Raw genomic sequence first — 12,304 nt, 5'->3', positions numbered from 1 at the left:
AACTAGAGAACTGGCACACACATGTTTTTGATTGGCCTTCAATTTCAGAACTTGGGTCAGGGGTTAGTCTGGCCCACCCTTCGTCTGACATCTGCCCTGACCTTTTACCTCGTCACAGGTTTGTGTACACACATGTTTCAGTGTATGTGTCCAGTCGAAACTGAGCTGGACCCCTTTGGGTGTGTTTCCTGTGCTGTGTTGCTCTCCTGGTCTCCCTAACCACACCTCCCGCATCCCCAAGGTGCTGATGAAAAGACTTCAGAGGCCCGATTCATCTGGGCCAAGGCCTTCTTAATGAACTGATGAACACACTTCGTGGCGCAGAGAAATTCTGGGTGCCAGAGAGGCTGATTAAAGAAAGAGGGGGGAGGGAAAGGAAGGAGAGAGGGGGAGATGAAGGAGAAATGTGTAGAAAGGACAAGAAGTAGAGGGAAAAAATCCTCCTCTCTTGAGGTAGAACTGGTCCTTCAATCTTTGCTGCCCCTCTGCTCCTCTTTGGAGAGAGTGCAAGAGGGGAGGGGGGGGGGGTCTGGCCAAAAAACCTGGGGTCTGATCCTCATTAAGAAGGACAAAGAACATCAAAGACCAACCCCAAACCTCTATCAGTCAGGAGCACCCATGCACAATCCCCATGATATTAAAACTCTGGGGCGCCATTCAGTGTCAAGTTCTGAGGCAGGCGTCGGGTGACTCAAGGGTTGGGGGACTTTAGGGTCCTGAAGGTCAATGGAAAGTTTGAGCTAACTTCTCCTCACCTCAGTGATTGGCCACTGCTGAAAAAGCTTTCTGCTGAAAGGGGGAAGAAAAAGTAGATGATGACAACTAGCAGCTGTGGGTAGATAACGGTAACTAGCAGCTGAGTGTATAAAACATTTTAAACAATTTAACCTTAGAAACACAAGTCTTTCTTCTGCCATAAAATTGTGTGAAGTGATTGAATCATTTGCTCAGTAGCTTTCCAGCTACGTTTATTCTCCCACTTTGAAGTTGTATCAAGGTTAGTTCTTCATATGTCACATAATCCTTACAGCTTTTTTACCATTTTCATGAAATGTTAGTATTAATATAAGGGGAGTACATCTGAGGGTAGTCTCAGCAGTGACTGTTAAAATAAGGAGAATGTGCATAGGGACTGAGGTGCATTCAAATCTTTATCATGGTTTGCTGTGCGTTAAACAGTTAATCCCAAAATAATGCCTGCTGGGAAATATGCTAACATACCAAAATATTTTTTCAAGTTATTTTTTTATGTTAAAGCAGCACTAAGCCACCAGGGGGCAGCAGAACAAGCTGTAAACACAACATTGACATATTATCACCTTAAGAAGTTGTTGTGGCACAGGTGTTAGTAAACTGTTGCTAATCAATGCATCCAAAAAAAGACAGAGAGAAAAATATTCCCCTGAGAAATACATGGCTCCTTAGATACTAAATGATCCTCTGTGATCACTAACAATTCACTAGTTTTGTCTGTCTGCTGTTTGGGATGGAAACTGAGTTGATGAGAGCGGCGAGAGTGAACCAAAAACAATCAATTTGTGGGCAGTAAAACCAAAACAATAAGCTGAAAGGTGTTAAAATGCTCCGTGGAGCTGAAGGCAACTACACAGTTAGTTCAAATTCTCTGTGGGTTTGTCACTACGAGCAACGCCCTTCACATCACACATGGTAATTTCACCCATTGTTCATATCTATATAAAAAAAGATTAGTGCAGCTATAAAGATAAAAGATAACAGGTTTTTATATTGTGGGATGATCTAACAGTGATATAACATATAACAAGTTTGCCTTTGTGAGAAAACCAGAAAAAAACCAACAAAGAGAAAAAAGAAACCAGCGATTCAAAATAAAGTTAGTTACACTATTAAAGTCCAAAAGCTCAGAGGTATCAGCTGTTCAGAGACTGTTCACCGCCTGTACAAATGGACTTGACCTTTTCTCAAGGGAGGTGTGTGACAAACTATGACAAGTGCACACAACGCTTGGTTACATTTTAGGGGTAAGATGAATGTTGAGTATACATTCTACCTTGGTGGTCCAAAATGTGCAGCTGGGCAGACTCAGGTCACAGTAATATGTGATGACTGAGGTGGCTGTTTCTATCACACACACAGCAGGCATCAAACACACACCGATAACTCCTGTTTCATGTGGCGATGCTGGGACCTGAACCCTAAAAAAAGGTTTGACACCTACCAAGGTGTGAACATTCAATAAACTGCATGATCCATGCAACATGCTCACACATGGACACATGCACCCATCTGTGTATAATTATCCAAGTTTAGGAGTCACATTGTTCTTAATAAAACAAAATCTCCCACAGATGTGTGAACAGACGATAACTACAGCAAGTTACAGTGAGCACCGATGTATTTTTTAGGCTGAGTAAGTAATTGAACGAGAGAAGCAGAGAATAGAGGACCTTGCTGACCTTGCCAAAAGATCTGATGATTGCTGCCCCCTCTTTAGACACCCAGGCCCTGCCATTAAATCTCTTACACAACTGCTGGCCTTTGCAATGGCTCCTAACAGCCAAGCCCACATCATCATGGCGTTCACATACATAACAGAGAAGCAGTACATCATATTTTATAGTTAAACATCACTGAGTCTTTGCTCTACCACAGCAGCTGTAAAAGCTCTGGGAAGCAACAGTGAAAACTATGTTAGGCTGCAAATAGCCCCAGTTTGTGCCTCTAATGTGTTCATGGTACATTCAAGTCACAGAGCTAAGCATACATCTCTCTAAAAGATATTTAGAGGACGGTAGTACAACACTTAACACTGTTTTGAAGTTATTTCCAGAGTCTATATAAATTCCATCCACTGATAAAAAAGATTTTTGAGACAAATTTTTGTGACAAAATTATGCAAGATGCACAGAAATCAATCATGAAGAAGAACAGACTATATAGAGGGTTTAAATATATCTTTCTAATTAGCAGCAATTCCACAATGAGAAGGAACCAGCTTTCTGCAAACCCTTTATTCATTCTTCAAATTAAAGAGATGACTGGATTTAAATATGGTAGGTGACTCAATATAATAGAAAAGGCTCTTAATTCAAAAAATCCTTTGTCTTCAGATTACAGTTTGGATCAAAGGATCAACAGCCATTTGCTGATGCCAGCGCCCCAGCATCGCACTTATTGGCGTGCTGGTATTTCATAGACTTTCCAGCGAGTAAAGTGGATTAGCCCAACTTGACCTGAAAATTCACAGGAAGTTCCAAAAGAGTGAATGTTATTGCACACAGCAGTGTATTCAGTATATTCATTTCCTCATTTCACATAGGGAGTACTGCTGATAAAGCAATGCTTATTCTGCTCATTTTTCTCTCTTATCATCAAAAATATAAGTTGAGACCAGTAGGAATGGATAATTGCTGTGTGACTGCATCTTCGAGGTGTTTTTCATCAGTGTGGAAGAAAAAGTAGCGAGCTAAAGCATGCTGTAGGGTCATCACAGAGTTTCTCAGCACTTTCTGGATCTATGCTTTCCTCCCACAGCTCCTTTTCATGACCACACCCAAACAGCGGCATCCCTTCCACTTACAAACACCCACTTGTATCCTCGCAGTAAACCTCCCATTTATCACATTGACAGGAGCGGTATGCAGTTATTGACTGGGAGTGGATTCTTTTCCCATCCACAAGCACAGTTATCAAATTAGATACTAAAACAAAATATTTGGAATGTTTAATGAATGGTGTCAGACGGCTTGAAGAGAGCATAAATTACTTGTAATCATGAGAGGCTTATCAGATACAGCATGTTACTGAGGAAATGTGTTTAGGCGTGTGTGTGTGTTTGTGTTTGAATGTGTTTTTGGATTCTTTTATATCTCTTCCATTTATGTACAAATACTGTGGTGTCTTAGTTTGCAAAGAGAATGGGTCCAAACGACACACAGTTCCCATTCAATACTATTGGATGGTAAAACAACATATGAACAAGGCTTATACATGAACAGCAACACACACACACACACACACACATCCTGGCAGCTGTTGCAGTGGTTATAAAGTAATACACAATGCACAACTTAAAGGAATAGTTTTGGGAAATACTCTTATTTGCTTTCTTGCTAAAAGTGGTTGCACATAACACCCCACAAGACCACAAACTGTAGTTTTTACAATTTCTTTTTTGTGTGGATTAAAAAAATGAGATGTAACAGGTTAGTTAATGAGCTTCAGAGGTGCTGGTAGGTGCATTTTGCTATCTTTGGTTAGAGCCAAGTTAGCTGTTTCCAGTCTTTATGCTAAGCTAAACTAACTAGCTGCTGGCTGTAGCATCATACTTACCATGCAAATATGAGAGCAGTATCAATAAAATAAACAAGCATATTTCCCAAAATGTCAAACTAATGCTGAAATGTAAAAAAATGAGGGTAAATCGAGTTCTTTCACGACGATAACAATGTGGACTGCAGACACAGGCGTTCTTTTATGAATATGTGTCTGTATGTGCGTGTTTGTTCAGGCCGACCTCTATGGCAGTGACCCACATCTTCTGATTGATTTGTAAAGTCATTAAAATCACAGTTGGGGAATAAATGACTTGATATCGTCAGCACGGAGTTTGAAGATAAGCCTAAAATAAGCCTAATTATCAGGTATGCACACTCACACGCACACGCACACACACGCACAGGAACACTCAAATTAAGCATCAGCGCATAACCTTAGTTGTATAAACTCCCCCTCATTTACTCCCCCACATACCTATTTGATATATTTTCCTTTGAACATGACCTCGCTGCAACATCAAAGGAGAAGCTATTTGACTTTTCACTCATCTGTGTCCAAATCAATTTTTGTTCCTGTTGCTCTTTTAGAAAAAAAAACAATGTCATCAAGGGCTGGCATCACGCATCATTAATGTTTGGGAAGAGCATGCAGAGAATGTTACTACACCCTGTATCCCAACAGCACAGAAGTACAGCCAGATTGTCTCTAATCACCAATAATGAAGCTGAGATATTTCAAGACCACTGCTCAGGGCAGATGAATGACAACTGTGCGGAGAGCTGTGGCACCCTTTGGGAGTCATCATTTTAACTGTGTATATTCCCATCTGTGTATTATCAGGCTTTAGATCATCCCAGACTCGAGATGACTATAAACAAGACAGAAGTGTTTGTTTACTCCTCAGCCGATTCCACAGGCGACAAAAGTGCAGCGGTGAGAATGACAATGTTGTGGTGCGTACGGGTGCTGTGAGTGACTGTCAGCTCAGCTGCAGCAGCCAATAAGGAGCTTTAAGTGCCTGGTGCTGAAAAGTCCATGTATCACTTGTTGCTGCTGAGCAGGTGAACCTCATTACCTCCCTATTCTTCATATCTGAGGTGGTGAAGTTTTGCTAAAACTATGGACACTTCATCACATCCTCTTCAGGAAGGAAACTCATGAGGGGGATTCAATTAGAAAAAAAAAAAAAAAAAGGCGAAAACATCTGGTTTCTCTCCACATAGCACCGGCATCCCGCTGCTGCAGACACAGAGAAGTCAAGAGAGAGGATGGATAATTCATTTGGCACGCAAAGTTTCGTGATGCAAAGCCATTCAGTGAGACAGAGATGATGACTCAACCAGGAGTAATTCTAGCCACAAGATACCATCTTCTGTACAGTATAATGCACTCTTAGTGTAAATCTCTGTGACGTTTCATCTGTTTTTGGTCTTTCTAAAATCCCACTACACTTTTCAAAAACGACCTTTATGTTAACTCTCCTTTCTCACAAATTCTTGATGAAGGAACAAAATGTCGGGGGTCAGAAAACAGTATAATCTTTTGTTTTTTTATTAAGCAGACCAAAGAGAAGCAAAGTGCTTTGACTTTCTTCTGTACGTAACATTACAACCATGTCTACTCAATAAAGCACATGAAAAAATATAAAAAGGTCAGCAGAAAATGGGAGAAATGTCAGAGTGCCGGAGATTAATTATGCACTAACATATTTTAAAATATGTTCCTATATCAGGCACTTCTGCTACTTCTATTACCACTATCATAAATGACCTTTTCAGCGCAATAAATAGTCTCACTAAATCAAATGCCTTGACAAAGAAACTACAATATCATAATGAATCCACATGTTTAATAAACATCTATAAAAGTTGAAAGAATACGGGTAAGATCATTAAATTAAGAAATATTTGCAACCAAACGTCACACAGACAGCTCTATGATTCACTAGAGTCTGAAAGTACGGTCAGCATTTCAAACAAAGTGGATATCAACTGAAGGTTACTGTTTTTTATCTGAGAGCGACATTGACAGTTAGAGCCAGAAAAATAACAGCATATTGCTCTTAAGGCAGAGAAGGCCACGGCGTACCCTTAAATCTTTGTGTTTTACACTCTAAGGGAACTTAAGAGCCCTTAAGGGACAGGCTTTTTTATCCGGTGTGAAAACAGCTGTTTAGCTTCTCAGGGGTTTGACTATTTCAAGAAGGATCATCTCAGGTGCCTATCCAATGTGATCAGCATCTTCAACGGGACAGACAGCCTGACAGACGTGGCATTTCACACCTTTCCCGAGTGGACAGCAACTCACTAAATGATGACATTAATAGTAGTGAGCGAACTATGTATAGAAAATATGTCTTAGTAAATTAAGGCCACGCTTCATCCTCACCTTCATGTCTATTTGATTTGTTTTCATAGAGAATTATAAGCTGCGTTAGACAGCATCAGCCCCTGGTTTCTAAAGCTTGACACTGGCACGGACACAATCTGCATTCCTGAGCTGGTTAAGAAGCACATTCTGTGATTATCATTCCAACACAGCATTTGCCATTTCCCCTAGGCAATGGCTATGATAGCATACAGCCATGTTTACTGTTTCTCCTGGACATACTGACAAAGGAACGGCAATAAGTGATTGCAGCGATGTAGTTTTAACAAGAGCAAAGTGAAAACTCATCCAAAGTGAATTTTAATGGGTTAATGGAGTCAGCAGCATTGCACGGTCTCCTGTTTATTATGATGGATGGTTGGTTACTTCTTGTAGTCCTTTCTTCTTTCACAATGCTTAATACTGCTGTAAACACACTGTGAAATAACAAATTCATCATTGCATTGAAACTCTTCAATTAACAAATAATGTGTCCTTTTTGCTTATTATGTTAGATCTTATTAAAGTATGGTCAGGCAAGGTACTGCATTTGAATATGCTAATATCTTTATAATAGACATGTGAGTTATTCTGCTGTGTTCATTTAAAGGTGCAATCTGTACCTTCAGCATGAGAAGTTGTTTACCTGACTGAGTGTTGTTGGTATGCAGTGATGATATTGCCATTATTGATAACATGAATGCAATTATCTTATTTACAGCAGTGTTAAGGCATGTCAATACTGGAAGTGTGACCTGACACAACCAGTCAATATTTCTAAACACCACTTAACCACAGTAAATGTGTAGGTGTTTCAACATATGGTAACATTATACTGAACTGGGAACATTACAGACTTTAGCTTTAATCTTTGCAGATATGTTCTTTTCATGCCATATTCTACTTGTTTCCATATAATTCTGTATATTCAATTATCAAATTATTACCTATAAGTCACATTTCCAAGTCCCATATGCTTTTATATTTCTCTCACTCCCTTTACTGCTGTGTATTATGTCCTACTTATTCATTTCAAGATTTACTTCCTGCTAGGGCTGCAACTAACTATTTTCATTATCAATTAATCTGTTGATTATTTTCTCTATGAATTGATAAATTGATTTGTCTATAAAATGTCAGAAAATAGTGTAAACGCACATTCTAATTTCTCAGTCACAAGTTACACCTTTAAATGTCTTATTTTGTCTGAACAACAGTCTGAAAACCCAAAGATATTCAGTTTACTATAATGTATGACAAAGAAAAGCATTTGAGGAATAAATCCACCATATTGAGCCACATTTGCTTAAAAAAATTACTAAAACAATGCTTCAATCATCAAAATAGTTGCCGATTTAATTTCTGTCAACCGACTAATCAATTAATCGGCTAATCGTCGTAGCTCTACTCGCTGCAATCACCAAATTGTCATCATATCTAGTTCTAAATGGCATTATAAATCATTAATATTTCTAATCCATGGATATCCCACAGACTACAGTAGAAGCAGATGGCTAGTCTGAAAAAGTGACAGAAAATTTGACCTCAACACAAGTATGTGTAATCAAACTGGCTTGGTGGACAAACAGACATGACAGACTTGAGTTAATTGGAAAAGACTTAAGGAATGAGCTACAGCAAGCAGCATCGGTTAACACAGCTTCTTGGCAAAGAGCAAACCAAGCAAGGCTTTGAGCGGATCGTTGCGAAGATCAACCCAGTGATTGAGTTGGATGTTAAAGCCCTCCACCCCTCTCTTCATGTGAATGGCAACCAGACTGATGGGAAAAGAGACGTCATAAGCTTCATTCAGCCACCCAATCACCACTGCATATCTTTTCCCCAGAAACTGTTGACATAATCTTCAAACATTCTTGGAAACTTGAGATGACAAATATTGTGGCTGAGAGTGCAGCTGTCCAGGATGTAGAGCAGCTTGCAGAAAGACATATCACTGTTTTACTCATTGAAAGCTCAGCTCAACAGACAGCCATTCTCGAAGCAAAGAGCGTTCATGTATGTGTGTGTGTGTGTGTGTATAACGAAGGTTATATTCACCCCTGTAAAAGGATGATCAAAGACTAACTGCAATTACTATCTAAATCTAAAATCTAAAGGACACTGCCTGCAATGATGTTGGCAACACCTGCAATACTATTAGCATAATCCACATTACATCTGCAAGGTTGAAGAAAGTTTCAGTTACAGTTACTTTTCAGGTAATACTAGACACAGTCAAATGTCTCATACGTACAGTATGATATGATGTTGACCCTTAATCAACAATAATAATTATGTCCCAACGATCTGACCTTTCTCTTTGTCTCTCGTCTAATCCTCACTAAATCGGTGTTTCCCACCCACGAAAACAGAGGTTTTCGAAACATCCAGCGTGGATATATTTGTTATATTATATTTGTTTTCAAAGGTGCTGGCATACATCTGTCAACCTTTCACAGATGTGATGGTGGTACTTCCATGTAGCAGTAATTAAGAGGCTAGGTATGATAAAACTGACTTTATTATTTACAACTTCTTTCTTTGTGTAATTCTACAAAAACAGCTTTGCACGCAGAGAGAAAGAGGGGCTAAAGGTTAAAGTATGTAATAATCTGTCACACTTTCATATAATGTTACACTTATAACATTTTCATGAAACCTTTTACATTTACTTCGTAGGGCTTACCGGGGAAAAAGCACACAGAACAGAACAGCAGCAACAACAGTGAGGGAAATGGTGAACAAGTTGGTAGTTATCTTGAGCAGCCACAGTTACCGTGGCTAACAGACAGAAAGGATCGTGCCGTGGATAAAAATGCAAACTTTATCAATAAAAATTAACCCAAAGAAAGAGATGTAACAGTACTGCTCACTGTTTGAGATACAAGTAAAGTGTGGAAACACCGCAATAATGATCATGTATCACAAAAAACTGCAGTAGACACTGCAGCTTACTGCTTTAACTCATGTAAATTGAACAGTACCACCATCACATTCCATCAGCACCGGCTTTCCTCTTTTGACAAATACACCACTCACATCTTTTGTCAATATTCCCTCAAGGTGATGCCAAGATTAGCTGTTAGAGGAGCTTGAAAATGAATGGAGTGATGGTTGAGCTACTGTTCTCCTACTATTCAGGTGCTATTTTGTATTTCGTGTTGCTAATTTGATGAGTGAATGAGTATTAAAACTTGGTGAGATGTATATGCCAGGACAATAAGTCCAGCAGCTGGCCTTGAACCAAGAATGTATGTGAAGTTGTGCATGTGAGTGTAGAATGTGTGTGTGTTTATGAGTGTCTGTGTACATCACAGAAAGAGAAAGAAAGGAGATTGAAACTTGACCCCACTGTCACCTGCCTCTGGACGGCAGGAGAAACAGATAGGCTGAGTCAGATTGTGTGGTTTGCTGCTGAAGCGGCTGATCTGTCCTTCAACACATCAACCCAGCACACCCTGCGTACAACCTGAGCTTAACCTGCACACAACATCAGCACTTTTCAACCTGCTACCCACATGCATGTTACTAACTGGCTGTGACAAAACACAAAAACACAAACTGCCAGAACAGCTGCTATTGTAGAAATATTTTTGCAAATCCGTGACAAACGTGCACATGCGCCGTCATTAGCACCAGAGTGTACTGTTGATGCACCCCTCTGGGGGGCTTTGCAGCAAACTGGCAATTTTCCATTGCGTCCTTCCTCACGTGTCCTGTCATTCAACCTGTCACCATGGAGATGAGCTCAGCTTCTCTGTGTCTCATGCTGTTGTGCATACACTGCAGCACAGAGCAGCAGAGACAGGGACAGCTGACACCGTCGAACCTCACATACAAGCAGAAGCACATCTTTAACCCATCCACTTGTCCCTAGATGTAATCTTACTCTATTGCCATTAACGTGTTTTACTTAAGGGGACTTTAAGCCTGTAGCATGCAGCGAAGTGGTCAGTAAATGCGTCTCAAGGTGAGCGTCACCTTACTAAGACAGAGCATAAGAAGTGTTAGAGTCACTGAGGAAACCTGAGGAGAAAAAGTTAGCAGCGACACGTAAAGGGCAACTGCCACTTCATATAAGTGTATTGACTGTCTAACATGTAGCTCAATGGGATCATACCACTGATGCCCATGCACAGTGGATCACAGGTTAACCTCTTAAGCCGAGAAGAGGTGACCAGCTACATATAAGGAACATATCGCACATGTAGTATGATCAGCAACACAGCAGCAGAAACATGGGGTGCAGCAATCTTGACATTTTCTCACAGATATCAAACCGAAAATAAAAGTTTTGCTTAAAAAATGGATGTCATGACAAGGGAAATCTACAAAAACTTAGCTTTAGGTAGCAGGAACATTTTTCAGTAAATAAAATGTATGTTTTTCATGTAGAGAAGTTAAATCTGAGGTGTCATGTGGATGACATAATTATGTGGCTACAATACGTCATATATTAAAGAATAAAAGGTGGAAAATAATATTTCTCATTGAGGATTCTTATGTGAAAGTAACTGTTTTGGCTCCTACTCTGTATATGAATACAGAAAAATCTTACTATCAAATTCTTGGCAGAGAAAGAGGATAAGCCAAACCCTGAAATAAACCAAAAAAAACTTGAAGTTTTCACACATACGTTAGTCTTATAGAGTTAAATCAAGGTCAGCAGAGAGAGAGATTGAGCAACTCAATAATTTTCCTTACTGTGAAATTTGGGACTTCCTTTGTGATCACTCGGAGGAAGGTCTGCGAACTGTACCCGGTGTCCCGACATGTCCGATAGCCTACAGGTCAGAGCCACACGACCACCAGACTGGGTTGATGTTCTCCGTTAACTTCCGAGCACGCTGAACTGGGCAGAAGTGCGTCGAGGTGCCCGCGTCCCAGTCCAGTGTGACGCGTGGGAATCCTTCTCAGACACACTACACACACACATACACCGGAGGGGGAGCGTCTGTTGACTTTCTCTCTGCCCCCTTCTCTGTTTCTCTGTGCTGACTGTGTGCCAGTACTGCGGTGAAGCAGCCCAACCGGTCCACTATCACCTCTGCTCTGGAGCCTGATGGTCCATACAGGAGACAAACTGGCGCAGGGAGACGCACCATCCCTCCTCCCGCATTAAAAAAGATAAAACTTTTTTTTTTTCTCTCCTAATGTCCACATGACTGCAGAGTTACGTCATCACTGTAAAGCTTTCGGGGAAAAAAGATACATAATGGGCCGATGATAAAGTAGGAGGCTGTACAAATATGTTGATGTTAAATTTTAGCATAATTGTGGAGCCACAATTTGCTCAGAGCCCGTTTGCACGCTGAAACAAAGTTGTCGGTTTTACATCAATATATGAAAAATGGCAATTTACTAAATGTTTAATTCAAACTTTCTAAAACAATATTCCACTCTAGTTTGGCTTTTCCATCGTATTTGTGAAACATCTCACTTTTTTTGAGGTCAGAGTTTCACACACTCGCCGCAGTAGGTTCGATTATTCCACTTTGTAACCAGTTTGAAAACAGAAGTACACATTCCTTTAATAATTACTTAGTCAAAGTGTATATATGGGGGCCTAGAATGCCACCTAATGGAAGAAGAGTGAACGTGAGCAGGAAGCAAGGCATCCTTGATAGCGTCACACAGTGTGTGGACAAAATACTGTGAAGTGCAGCTTAATACAACTGCA

General features: G+C 40.2%; 1 protein-coding gene across 10 annotated transcripts in view; it reads right to left on the bottom strand.

Annotated features, from left to right (window-relative positions):
• The window catches only part of si:ch211-285f17.1 (sickle tail protein homolog), a 114,086-nt gene extending 102,219 nt beyond the window's left edge, over positions 1-11,867 (bottom strand). For 4 of the 10 annotated variants that reach the window (XM_042399065.1, XM_042399070.1, XM_042399072.1 and 1 more), the window contains exon 1: positions 11,329-11,865. In XM_042399065.1, coding sequence (XP_042254999.1) covers positions 11,329-11,398 — 70 coding nt within the window. In that variant the 5' untranslated portion in view covers positions 11,399-11,865. Of the gene's footprint in view, positions 1-11,328 lie in introns of all 10 variants that reach the window. The other 6 variants (XM_042399078.1, XM_042399079.1, XM_042399080.1 and 3 more) reach the window with 3 other exon arrangements.
• Positions 11,868-12,304: the final 437 nt, after the last annotated feature.

Source organism: Thunnus maccoyii, chromosome 21, assembly GCF_910596095.1.
Source record: "Thunnus maccoyii chromosome 21, fThuMac1.1, whole genome shotgun sequence".
NCBI lineage: Eukaryota > Metazoa > Chordata > Actinopteri > Scombriformes > Scombridae > Thunnus > Thunnus maccoyii.
The sequence above is the reverse complement of the archived record's forward strand: the minus strand, read 5'-3'. Positions and strand labels throughout refer to the sequence as shown.